The sequence below is a fragment of the Myxine glutinosa genome, chromosome 7 (assembly GCF_964187855.1).
Source record: "Myxine glutinosa chromosome 7, kmMyxGlut1.1, whole genome shotgun sequence".
NCBI classification, from domain to species: domain Eukaryota; kingdom Metazoa; phylum Chordata; class Myxini; order Myxiniformes; family Myxinidae; genus Myxine; species Myxine glutinosa.
Window position 1 is genome coordinate 185,255,976 of NC_136267.1, and position 13,797 is coordinate 185,269,772.

The following is a 13,797-nucleotide window of genomic DNA, read 5'->3' on the forward strand; positions in this document are numbered from 1 at the left end:
TAGACACACACACACACACACACACACACACACACACACACACACACACACACACACACACACACACACACACACACACACACACACACACACACACACACACACACACACACACACACTGAATGTGTCAGGTTAAAACTCACATTTTAATGGAAAAATGCAAATAAGGCCCGATCATTTTCATTATCATTCGCTGTGAAATGTGAAAGGTGACATAGAGACTTGGCATTTAATATGGAATATTTTTTTTTCTTGACTTGGGTTTACTTTCTTAACTCAGTATATCAATCTGGTGAGTTTCTTTTACACTTTGGTGATTTATTTGATAAAAGAACCATGTCACTGATTGTCTGTCGCAGCAAGAAGTCAATAACAGGATTATATCACAGGTGGCATGGCAAAATGTACGGACAGGTGCATTTGATGATTGGCTTCACATTCGGGTATACAAGTGTTGTTGCGTTCTGTATTAGTGGAAAACAACTGCTGCACATCTCAAAAAGTTATTGCCGCTTCCTCTGGAGATGGTCCGTCAACTCGACAATGCTGTTTGTCATGGAGTGGTGGCTTTACGAAATTCCGGCATGAAACAGCGTGCTATTGCTCGGCAGTATGGCATCACTCAAGGTCAGGTGTCAAAGATCCTGAAACGAAATGCTCAGAGGGGTGTCCCTACTCCAATACCGAGGCCAGGACGTCCCCACAGAACCACAAGGAGGGATGATCGCCAGCTGCACCGGTTAGACCGCAATGGCCGTACCAAGTCAGCTAATCGGCTTAGGGCTGAGTGGCAGCAACTGACAAATGTGCCTGTATCCAGAAGGCTAGTCGACCAACGACTGGTTCAAGCAGGCTATCGTGCCAGACGTCCCCTGAGAAAGCCACGCCTGACCAGACAACACTGCCAGCGCCGATTGCAGTGGGCCAGAGAGCACCGTCAATGGCAGCCAGGACACTGGAATCACGTGATCTTCAGTGACGAGTCTAGATTTCTGGTCTATCGTCAAGATGGCCACGTCCGAGTGCGCAGACAAGTGCATGAAGCCTACAACAAAGATTGTATAGTGCCAAGAGTCCAAGCTGGAGGTGGTGGGGTGACCGTTTGGGCTGCTTTTCATGCAGGGGGCAAAACTGACCTGGTTGTTCTGAATGGAAACCTGAACCAGTTCAAGTACAGGGCCATTCTGGAAGAAACATTGCTTCCATTTGCTCGTGCAGCCTTTCGAGGAAACTCTGTCTTCCAAGATGACAATGCACGGCCTCATCATGCTCGCATGATCCAACACTTTCTTGCTGACCGTGGTGTAGAGCATATGGAGTGGCCTGCCATGTCCCTGGATATGAATCCGATAGAGAACTTGTGGGCAGAATTAACGCGTCAAATCGACCACTTGGACCAGCAGCCTGCCTCTGTGCGTGAATTGCAGCAGGCTATTGTCACTGCATGGCAAGCGATTCCTGTCCAAACCTTGGCAAATCTCGTGAACAGCATGCCTCAATGTGTACATGCTCTCCTGAATGCTCGTGGGGGTTACACGAAGTACTGAACTGTAATTTTACTGTCCGTAATCCCAGTCGTAATTTAACTTTTGTTTTTGTTAAAAAAAAATTGGCTAATGTGCAAAATAAAGAGATACTTCTGGAAAACGCACAGAAGTTTAACACAGTACTGTCCGTGAATTGAGTTTGATATCAGTTTACATTACTTTCAAGGATTAATTTATTTGCTTTGAAATGTCAAATGTGGTTTTTGTTTCTTTTAAAGGTCACATTAACAAAATCTAGAATAATTGCAACATAATTCCAATGAACTTTTGGTTCTAAGACATCTTGAAAAGTAAGTTCACCCCCACAAAAAAAATATTCCATATTAAATGCCAAGTCTGTATAAGTGATCCAGAACATCGCGATGTGGACCGATATGACTCCGCCCACATTATTACATCATTATACATATTTGTACCAAGTTTGATTTAAATCCCTTCAGCTGTTCTCAAGTATCCCATTTTTACCTGACATGACATCTGACCTTTGATGTCAAAATCTAATCAGTTAATCTTTTCATCATAATTCATACTTGTACCAAGTTTTATCAAAACCCCATCACTGGTTCACAAGTTAGTTCGTAACACAATTTTAACCTAACAGGACCTCTGACCTTTGACCTCTTGACCCCATAATGCAATTAGTTTGTTCAGCCTTTGCATCACCACACATACTTGTACCAAGTTTGACTTAGTTCCATTCAGCAGATCTTCAGTTATCGCAGCAATGAAAACCTATTACGGACGCATGGACAGACGGGTTCACAGATGGACGTACAACGGGATGGAAAACCCAAAATTATAAAAAAAACTAGAACGGCACTCAGTAGAAAGCATACCTCCGCCAGGTGAACAGTTTCTGTTTTGTATCCCAGAGTAGACCAGAAAATCACAATACAGAATCACATTTAATCAAAATCATCTGTCCACAATTTTTTGAGATATCCTGCTTTGTTTCGTTTTTGGCCCTATCTCCCAATGGTGAAGAATCACTTTAAAAAAAATTCTACTAGCCGGATCCAGAACCGGATCTTCACCAAAATTCAATCGATTCTTCCTGATCACACACACAACCTGCCCACCAGGTTTCGTCCAAATCCATCCATAACTTTTTGAGATATCCTGCTATGTATCGTTTTTGGCCCTATCTCCTAATGGTGAAGAATCACTTTTAAAAATTCTAGTAGCCGGATCCGAATCCGGATCTTCACCAAAATCTAATCATTTCGTCCTTGTCACATGCACTACCTCACTGCCAAATTTAGTCCGAATCCGTCCACAACTTTTTGAGATATATCGTTCACAAACAAACAGACAGACAGACAGACATGGGTGAAAACATCACCTCCATCCACATTTGATGGCAGAGGTAAAAACCCACAATATGTCTCACCGAGAACGCTTCCTACTCCGGTCCTTCTCTCGCTCCTTCTTGTCACGCAACTTGTCTCTAAGAAAGAGATAGAGAGGGAGAGAAGCAATTCTGAATCAACATGCTTACCTCTAATAGGTGGTGCACGCAAAGTTCCTATTTTCAAGAGTGCATAAATTACTAAACACCATGGAAACAAAACAAATATTCTGGAACCCTGTCACTTACAAAATGCGTTATGCTTTTAAACAGTTATGTGATAGTCTGTACCAGTGTACCATAGGTGTAGTTTCACTTATCTATTTTGGGGGAGAGAAGGGGGGGGGGCAGGGGATTAATATAAATAATGGGTCTGACTTCCAAAACTACCGTTTGTTCGTGTAGCTACAGTGAATGTGAAATCACAAATACAGTATATGTTCATTATTTTATCATCCTTGTTTTTTGTTTTAGCCTCATTTTTAGCCCGTCCCCTGCACAGCATGTGTGTCTATGTGTGTGTGTGGTGTGTGTGTGTGTGTATGTGTGTATGTGTATGTGTGTGTTTGTATGCGTATGTGGGTGTGTGTATAAGTATGTGTATGTGAGTGTGTGTGTGTATGTGTGTGTGTGTGTGTGTGTGTGTGTGTGTGTGTGTGTGTGTGTGTGTGTGTGTGTGTATGTGTGTGTGTGTGTCTGTGTGTACATGTGTGTGCATGTGTGTCTGTGTGTGTCTGTGTGTCTGTGTGTCTGTGTCTGTGTGTGTGTGTGTGTGTGTGTGTGTGTGTCTGTGTCTGTGTGTGTGTCTCTGTGTGTGTCTCTGTGTGTGTCTGTGTGTGTGTCTGTGTGTGTGTCTGTGTGTGTGTCTGTGTGTGTGTCTGTGTGTGTGTGTGTCTGTGTCTCTGTGTGTGTCTGTTTGTGTGTGTCTGTTTGTGTGTGTCTGTTTGCGTGTGTCTGTTTGCGTGTGTCTGTTTGCGTGTGTCTGTTTGCGTGTGTCTGTTTGCGTGTGTCTGTTTGCGTGTGTCTGTTTGCGTGTGTCTGTTTGCGTGTGTCTGTTTGCGTGTGTCTGTTTGCGTGTGTCTGTTTGCGTGTGTCTGTTTGCGTGTGTCTGTTTGCGTGTGTCTGTTTGCGTGTGTCTGTTTGCGTGTGTCTGTTTGCGTGTGTCTGTTTGCGTGTGTCTGTTTGCGTGTGTCTGTTTGCGTGTGTCTGTTTGCGTGTGTCTGTTTGCGTGTGTCTGTTTGCGTGTGTCTGTTTGCGTGTGTCTGTTTGCGTGTGTCTGTTTGCGTGTGTCTGTTTGCGTGTGTCTGTTTGTGTGTGTCTGTGTGTGTATCTGTTTGTGTGTATGTGTATTGTGTGCGTGTGTGTGTGTGTGTGTGTGTGTGTGTGTGTGTGCGTGTGCGTGTGTGTGTGAGTGTGTCTGATCCGAGTTGTAATTTCAAAGTTGTTAATCTGATTTGAAAAAGGATGCAGCCAATCACGTCACTATGCAAATACCGCGATATCTGCCGTGGCCAGGGGAAGAAATCCACGCACTGGGGTTCCCTTTCGCTATGTTACTCATGTTTAAATACTTTGTCTTTGCAAACTACTGAAAGAAAAAAAATTAATGTGGGGGCATTGCCCTCCCCCCCCCACCCCCCTCCAACCCTGCCAAACTACGGTGGTCTGTATTCTGTAATATAATATAAAATATTCAGACATTATAAAAGGTCAAAATGCCAAAACTTTTAGAAAATCAGGTTCACAGAAATAATGGGAATTATTTGTGTCTTTAACAATGAGACGAAAGAAAATATTTTCTGCATCGTTTTGATGACAAATTCATAATCGGGAATGTTACATCTTGAACGTTATGTATTACTGAGACAAATTACATGAGAACCGACAAAAAGGCATATCATGGAAATTAATCACCAATATAATTATCAATCGATCCAAGATACTATAAGAAGAATAGAAAAACTCGAGCAGTGCGACTGTGTCTCCGCATAGTCACACAACGGGTAGATGCCCTCTTTCACTGTCCTAAATACAAACAAGTTTGATTTAAAACCCTTCAGCTGTTTTGAAGTATCACATTCTCACCAGTCTTGACAGGTTTCATATCGATCGGTGAAGCGGTTTCAGAGAAGGGATTTTTTGAAATGTCGGGTTTCAAGCTAATATGGCTGCCACACCACATGACATATGACATGAAAAATGTACACACTGCATATGTATGGGTAGAGGATCACGCATGTGAAGTTTTGTGTTGATCGGATAAGGTTAGTTTTTCTATCCAAGATGGCTGCCAAACCACGTGACTACGACATCATCATTTTCAAACTATATGCAACAGCGCTGTTAGATGATATTTGTAAAATTTCGCATCAATGAGTTAAGCGGTTCCAGAGATATAATTATTTAATATTTTCCTTCAATGCAATATGGCTGCCATACCATGTGACCAATGATGTTTTTGTGATCATCTTTTAATCGCCATGCCTAGTCAATGACACACGTAAAGTTTCGAGTCAATCGATTTGGTGGTTTGGGAAAATCATTTTTTTGGGGGTTTTAGGTTAAATCCAATATGGCTGCCAAATGATGTGACCTATGATGTCATGAATTTAATATTTCAATTCAAATGGGTCAAAGATCATGTGCATGAAATTTCAGATTTTTAGGATAAGGAATTTGATTAAAACATTTTTGGCTGTTATACCACTTCACCTACCCGGTGTGTACCCCGGTTTAGAATAGGTACACCGTATCCCTGCGTGTCGTAACAGGCGACTAAAAGGGTTGGCGTCAGGAAGGACATCCGGCCATGAAAACATTGCCTCAAAAAGAGAACCATGACAATTACAACTACAAATGGGCAGGGTACAGCCCGAAGTACCCCATGGGGGACCCCACTCCCTCTCGTCAAAACTCAAGGTGGGGAACCGGATCGAAGCAAGGGTGGAAATCACTCCATTTATGACGACGAAACGTCTGATGCCTGACGTGGAGATCGGTTTCTGAGGTTTGGGACATGGAATGTAGGGACAATGACAGGGAGATCAGGAGAAGTGGTGGAAGTATTGGTCAGAAGAAGAGTGGACATATGTTGTGTGCAGGAAACGAGATGGAAGGGAAGTGGTGTGAGAATGGTGAAGGGTAGGCAGGGACAGAAATACAGGTTTGTGTGGCAAGGGTGCCTGGAGGGCGTGAATGGTGTTGGTGTCCTATTTTCTGAGGAGTTTGTAGACAGTGTGGTGAGTGTGACGAGAGTGAGTGAAAGGTTGATGATGGTGAAAATGATGATTGGAAAGCTCTTGGTGAACATCATCTCGGGATATGCTCTGCAGGTTGGTCGGAGCGAGGAAGAGAAGGCCAGGTTCTGGTGTGCTATAGAGAAGCTGATGGAAAACGTGAAAGATGAGGAAGTTGTTGTGGTAGGAGGAGACCTAAATGGACATGTGGGAAGGAGGATGGACGGTTTTGAGGGAGTTCATGGGGGTTACGGATATGGTGTGAGAAATGGAGAAGGTGAAAAAAATTAGGAGTTTGCTGATGGAGCTGATTTGTTGATTTGTAATACTCAGTTCCAGAAAGAGGATAATAAGCTTGTTACATACACGTCAGGTGGGTCGACGACAACCGTTGACTACGTGCTGGTGCGTAGGCGAGATAGGGGGCACCTCCGGGTCACAAAGGTGATCCCGGGGGAGGAGGCTGTTTCACAGCACCACTTGGTTATCTGGGACATAAGGGTGAAAGGTGCGAGGAGAGCTCGGCGGGTGAAGTACCAACCGAGAATGAAGGTGTGGAGGTTGAAAGAGGTGACAGTAAGGGAGGCATTAAAAGAGAGGCTGAGTAGGGTCGAGAATGATGTGGTTGAGCTTGAAAGTGGTTGGATGTCAATGAAAGATAGTCTGTTGGGAGCCGTTGGTGAGGCATGTGGATGGACAAAAGGACCACCGAGGCACTCTGAAACATGGTGGTGGGATGATGAAGTTGGAAAGAAGATTGACGAGAAGAGGAAGAAGTTCAAGGAGTGGCAGAAGGCGAAGGGTATGGGAGCAGAAAAGGCAGAGCATGAAAGTTTAAGGCAGCCAAGAAGGCTGCAAAGAAAGAGGTAGCAAAGGCGCAGGAGGGATGTAGGAAAATGTTCGGAGAATAATTGGATTTGGAAGAGGGTCAGAGAGTGCTATTCAGGATTGCAAAGCAAATAGTGAAAGAGAGGTGTGATGTGATGGGGGTGAGTTGCTTGAAGGATGAAGTGGGACAAATCGTTGTGGACCCAGATGGAATTAAAGGAAGATGGAAGAGATATATGGAAATGCTGTTGAATGCAGAGAATGAATGGGATGGCAACATAGAGAGTAACCCAGTTTTAGGACCGGCAGAGACGATAACCGAGAAGGAAGTTGAGGAAGCGATAAAAGCAATAAAAACATATAAATAACCACCTTTAGATGCGATAAAAGCAATGAAGAGTAGAAAATCGGGAGGGCCGACGGGAGTTGTGGGAGATATGTTGAAGGCAGCGGGAAATTGGGGTGTGAAGAGAATGACAGAGATCTGCAATCTGGTGGTGATAGAAGGCCGCATTTCAGTGGATTGGGAACTGAGTACCCTCGTCCCTCTATACAAGGGGAAAGGTGACCCTCTGGAGTGTGGCTCGTATCGAGCGACAAAGCTATTGGAGCATGGAATGAAGGTATTGGAAAGGGTGTTGGAGAGGAGGATAAGGAAGAAAGTGAAGATTGACGAAATGCAGTTTGGATTTATGCCAGGAAGAGGAACGACAAACGCGCTTTTTATTGTGAGGCAGTTGCAGGAGAAGTATATGAAGAAGAGGAAGAAGTTGTTTCTTGGGTTTGTTGATCTGGAGAAAGCATTCGATAGGGTTCCACGTGAAGTAGTGACATGGGCATTGAGGAAGTTAGGAGTGGAGGAATGGTTGATCAGAGTGGTGATGGCAATGTACAAACGAGTGCGCACAGCTGTAAGGACGAAGGACGGGAACAGTGGTGAGTTTGAGGTGAAGGTGGGAGTGCATCAGGGGTCGGTACTAAGTCCACTACTATTTGTAGCTGTGATGGAGGTGCTTGCTCAGAACGTAAAGGAGGGTTTACCGTGGGAGTTGTTGTATGCAGATGATCTGGTGTTGATTGCAGAAAGTATGGATGGACTGAAGGAGAAGATGAACAAGTGGAAGAAATGTATGGAGACAAAAGGTCTGAAGGTGAATATCGGAAAAACGAAGGTGATGGCAAGCGGTAAAGCATGTGGTGAGGTGGAAAGAACTGGGACGTGGCCGTGTGCTGTGTGCAGGAAGGGTGTCGGAGTGAACTCCATTCAATGTACAATGTGCGCTGAGTGGATTCATCAAAAATGTAGTGGCTTGAGAGGGTCATTAACCAGTGTGGCAGCTACATTCAAGTGTAAGGTGTGCACAGAGGGAGCTGCAGATGGAGGAAATGTTGAGTTGGATCTTGGAGACGGCGTGAAGCTGGAAGGTGTGAAAACATTTTGTTACCTCGGAGACATGCTGAATGGAGAAGGTGGATCAGACTCGGCAACGGTTGCTAGAGTGAGATGTGCATGGAAGAAGTTTCGGGAACTGAGTGGCGTGCTGACGAGGAGGGGAGTGTCGTTGAAGCTGAAGGGAAAGGTGTATGCTGCATGTGTGAGAAGTGTTATGATTTATTTGAGCGAGACATGGGTCATGAACGTAGAGCAGCAACGAAGCCTGGAAAGGGTGGAAATGCGAATGGTTCGGTGGATGTGTGGGGTATCGTTGAGAGAGAGGAAGACAAATGATGAATTGCGAAAGATGATGGGAATAGAGCCTGTGATGGATGCTGTGAAGAGGAACAGGTTGAGATGGTTTGGTCATGTGTTGAGGAAGGATGAAAGTGACTGGTTGAGAAGAGTGATGTTAATGAATGTAGAAGGGAGTAGAGGATGGGGAAGACCGAGAAAGACTTGGCTAAAGATGGTCGAAGAAGAAATGCGGGCAAGGGGGTTAACAAGGGGAGATGCAGAAAATAGGGCAAAATGGAGAACATTGTCATGGGGACCGCAAGGCTAACCCCCGCTCTTGCAGGGAAAATGGCCTTAAAATGCCTGTTGTTGTTGTTGTTGTTGTATACCACTTCACCGATGATGGCATCATTATTATGCTTTTGTTCCCCATTGCGAGTACTTGACCATGTGCAAAGTTTCAAATTTTTCCATTCAGCAGTTTCCAAGAATTTTTTTATTATTATTTGCGTTTAATCCAAGATGGCTGCCATACCATGTGACCTGTGACATCACAATTATAAAAACATTCTGCATGGGTGTCACTCCTCCACTGAAAGTTTTGTCTCAATCGGACATGTGGGTGCTGAGAAAAACGAGGTTAAGCCCGTATGGATGGACTGGACGGACAGACAACCTGAAAACATAATGCCTCCAAGCACCTTCGGGGGCGGAGGAAATAATAAAATAAAATACAAAAAGGAAAGATAACATCTGCTCACTTGTAGGGATCCTTATCCTTTTCAGGAGATTTACGCTCCCGCACATGGTCTCGCTCCTTGTCTTTCCTCCGTTCTCTAGTCTTCTCTCCTCGGTCTTGCCGTCGGGATCTTCCTGGAGAACGATCTCGGCTCAACGCATCTTCCATGATGCAAGAGCCACCTCCAGTGGCTTCCTACACAGAAGATCCGATCACAATCACATCGTGTTTGCAAGGTGTGCAACAGTGTCAATTACCAAGAGTGTCTATTTTTACTTGTTTAGCAAGCAGAGTTGACGTTGAAAAAAATAAACAAGAAGAAGCGGTGCAGCAATTACAATTTCTATCTGGATGTAGTCTATGCCCTTTGGCAGAGCAAAACAAGGTTAAAGGTCAACGATTTCTTGAGAAATCTACATAAGTCTACATATGCGGTCACACGGCATGGCGTCAAGGAAATATGGTTCATAATGTACCGAGAGGGTTTACAAGTACGACAAAGTGCAATGAAAATACCGTACTTTACTTGTAATCACATTGGTGTGATATTAGTATTTTATAAGATTACATATCCCATCACATCTGGAATCAGGCAGCAGCTTGGACTTGATTATACTAATTAACTTGTGAAATCTAATAGATTGCCAAAAACAAAAATCCCTCTCAATCAGCTGAGTTTGATGAAAAATAATTACATGTGTAATAACATGTGTGGCGGCTTTGTCGGTGTACAGTTGAAGTGAGGAATGACCACCATTGATAAAAGTGTTTCAATAATCAGTTTATCTGTGGCTGTGTTCTGTTAGCAAGCAGCTTGCTGTCGCTCGCCAAGCCAGTCATTCCATATCGACCGCATTGCAAGTCTCTTGGGAAGCGGAGCAAGCGATAAAGAGTTGCTTCGTTATTGTCAGCAAAAATGACCACGGCAGTCTGATTCAAAACGATAGTACAACTAACTAAGTATTCACAGGCATACCCAGGTTAAACTAGTAATATTATTGAAAGATGAATTTCACAATTTAGTTTTACTCTATTTTTCATCCTAATTCTTCAAGATCTACAAACGTGGAGGTTTACAGATAAGCTCGGCGAGGGGATCCTCCCTGTGACTCCCCGTTTATCTTTCTTTCCTTCCCTCGTCCTCGAACCCTGTAGCTCCTGAAAATACAATCAATTCGTTTGGGGGAAGGTGTCAGCAAGTCAAGCAAGCCGTTTAGCGAGCGGTAAGCAAGCAGTTTGGAGAGCGAAAAGAAAGACGTTTGGCGAGCGGAAAGCAAGCCGTTTGGCGAGCGGAAAGCAAGCCGTTTGGCGAGCGGAAAGAAAGACGTTTGGCGAGCGGAAAGCAAGGCGTTTGGCGAGCGGAAAGCAAGCCGTTTAGCGAGCGGAAAGCAAGCCGTTTGGAAAGCGGTAAGCAAGCCGTTTAGCGAGCAGAAAGCAAGCCGTTTAGCGAGCGGAAAGCAAGGCGTTTGGCGAGCGGAAAGCAAGCCGTTTGGCGAGCGGAAAGCAAGGCGTTTGGCGAGCGGAAAGCAAGCCGTTTGGCGAGCGGAAAGCAAGCCGTTTGGAAAGCGGTAAGCAAGCCGTTTAGCGAGCAGAAAGCAAGCCGTTTAGCGAGCGGAAAGCAAGCCGTTTGGCAAGTGGTAAGCAAGCAGTTTGGAGAGCGGAAAGCAAGCCATTTGGCGAGCGGAAAGCAATCCGTTTGGCGAGTGGGAAAGCAAGCCGTTTGGAGAGCGGAAAGCAATCCGTTTGGCGAGTGGGAAAGCAATCCGTTTGGCGAGTGGGAAAGCAAGCCGTTTGGAGAGCGGAAAGCAAGACGTTTGGCGAGCGGAAAGCAAGCCGTTTGGCGAGCGGAAAGCAATCCGTTTGGCGAGTGGGAAAGCAATCCGTTTGGCGAGTGGGAAAGCAAGCCGTTTGGCGAGCGGAAAGCAATCCGTTTGGCGAGTGGGAAAGCAATCCGTTTGGCGAGTGGGAAAGCAATCCGTTTGGAGAGCGGAAAGCAAGCCGTTTGGCGAGCGGAAAGCAAGCCGTTTGGCGAGCGGAAAGCAATCCGTTTGGCGAGTGGGAAAGCAAGCCGTTTGGAGAGCGGAAAGCAAGCCGTTTGGCGAGCGGAAAGCAAGGCGTTTGACGAGCGGTAAGCAAGCCGTTTGACGAGCGGTAAGCAAGCCGTTTGGCGAGCGGTAAGCAAGCCGTTTGACGAGCGGTAAGCAAGCCGTTTGACGAGCGGTAAGCAAGCCGTTTGGCGAGCGCGAAGCAAGCCGTTTGGCGAGCGCGAAGCAAGCCGTTTGGAGAGCGGAAAGCAAGCCGTTTGGAGAGCGGAAAGCAAGCCGTTTGGAGAGCGGAAAGCAAGCCGTTTGGAGAGCGGAAAGCAAGCCGTTTGGAGAGCGGAAAGCAAGCCGTTTGGCGAGCGGTAAGCAATCCGTTTGGCGAGCGGTAAGCAAGCCATTTGGAGAGCGGAAAGCAAGCCGTTTGGCGAGCGGTAAGCAAGCCGTTTGGCGAGCGGTAAGCAAGCCGTTTGGCGAGCGGTAAGCAAGCCGTTTGGCGAGCGGTAAGCAAGCCGTTTCGTGAGCGGTAAGCAAGCCGTTTGGCGAACAGAAAGCAAGCCAGTTGGCGAGCGGTAAGCAAGCCGTTTGGCGAGGGGTAAGCAAGCCGTTTGGCGAGCGGTGAGCAAGCCGTTGGGCGAGTGAAAAGCAAGCCGTTTGGAGAGCGGAAAGCAAGCCGTTTGGCGAGCGGAAAGCAAGCCGTTTGGCGAGCGGAAAGCAAGCCGTTTGGCGAGCGGAAAGCAAGCCGTTTGGAGAGCGGAACGCAAGCTGTTTGGCGAGCAGAAAGGAAGCCGTTTGGCAAGCGGTAAGCAAGCTGTTTGGCGAGTGGTAAGCAAGCCGTTTGGAGAGCGGAAAGCAAGCCGTTTGGCTTGCGGAAAGCAAGCAGATTGGCGAGCGGTAAGCAAGCAGATTGGCGAGCGGTAAGCAAGCAATTTGGCAAGCGGTAAACAAGCAGTTTAGCGAGCCGTTTGGCGAGGGGTAAGCAAGCAGGTTGCTAACGGAACGCACAGTCCTGGTCAAAAATAGAACAACCGAACCATTTTAAATTCATCAAAAACTATTTGTTTCTGAAAATGACAACACACAGCAAGTGTCAGCATTCATGTAAGCTTGGCCTTGTGAGGAGCACATCGAGTTACTTTCATCTGCTACACTTTAACTGGGAAAATCATTCAAATGAATGGCAGCAGCCGCAGGCGCGATGGAACAGTTCAATGGCATGTCAAAACAACAAGCGGGGTGTTTCGTTACCAAGCAGCTTGCTAGGGCTTGCAAAGCCAGCCGTTCTTTATCAACGGGCTCCAATGGAGACCTGCTTGAGTGCTTAAACCTCTTGGTGATTTCTCTACAAGATACCTGGTAACTGAACACCCCCCAGGTATATTGCACGTAACACGAACACAAGACATGCGATTTGGGCAAGTGGAAAATGAATTTAAAATGCAAAGTTAATCCTTGTACAGGATATAGATGGAGGTTTAATGGTGCTTTAATGTAAATAAAACATCTGAAGGAAACAACAATGACGTGCATTGTGCTGGAGATCCACTGTACCGGGCATCGAGTTTCGACGACGAAAGGGAAGATTGTGGGCGAGATGAACGAGGTTACGTGGTGCAGGGTTAGTAAAGGAGAGAGAGAGAGAGAGACAGAGACAGAGGAAGAGAGGAACAAACCGAGACAAATCGCGGAAAGCCTTGGGCCTGGTCCGCCGAACCAGTCAAATCACGTAAATGATATAGCTCAATATAACAAGGCCGCAGAAAGCAAATAATATCAACAAAACTACGTCCAACATAATGATGGGCAAACTTGCTTACGCCGTGTTCGTGCTCCTTACTGTTTCAGGTGTAAAAAAAGAAAACGCTCCAAACCCGCAGAACAGAAACCCCAGGACTCACGAGCGACAAACCAAGCTCAAACAAACCGGAATACCGGATCCGGTGAAAACAAACCGGATATGCCTGTTTCGCTGCAGTTTATTTACAGTTTTATCTTCTTTGTCTTTAAGAAAATGCGATTGTGAATAATAAGTCAAACGAATTTATTATCGACTTTTGTTTGAGCTTTGTGACATTTATTGAAAAGGTGTGGAGGTAAATGTTACCGCCGAGCTAACGAATACACCACAAATAGTATGCTTATGGATTAGGCTGGTTTACAACCTTAGTGTCGATCACACGCTGTTATTCAAGTCCCTTGTGAGACCTGTTTTCGTACATGGTTACCCAGCATGGCGTCCTCCATTTGTGACGCAGATAAACAGGAAGTGGTTCAAACGTTCAGCTCAGACAAGGCATACTCAGCCTCAGGTAAATGCGCCATCTATATATTATGGCTTTCTACCGACTACCATAACAAAACAAGCTTATAACGGACACAATCATTAAA

The 13,797-nt window shown here is 45.6% G+C and overlaps 1 protein-coding gene across 1 annotated transcript in view; it reads right to left on the reverse strand.

Moving 5' to 3' along the window:
• DDX23 (DEAD-box helicase 23) overlaps positions 1 to 13,366 on the reverse strand; it is a 130,372-nt gene extending 117,006 nt beyond the window's left edge. The window contains exons 1-3 of the mRNA XM_068123710.2: positions 13,308 to 13,366; positions 9,393 to 9,565; positions 2,938 to 2,994 (exon numbers count right to left, since the gene is read on the reverse strand). Coding sequence (XP_067979811.1) covers positions 2,938 to 2,994; positions 9,393 to 9,538 — 203 coding nt within the window. The 5' untranslated portion in view covers positions 9,539 to 9,565; positions 13,308 to 13,366. The remainder of the gene's footprint in view (positions 1 to 2,937; positions 2,995 to 9,392; positions 9,566 to 13,307) is intronic.
• Between the last annotated feature and the right edge of the window lie 431 nt (positions 13,367 to 13,797).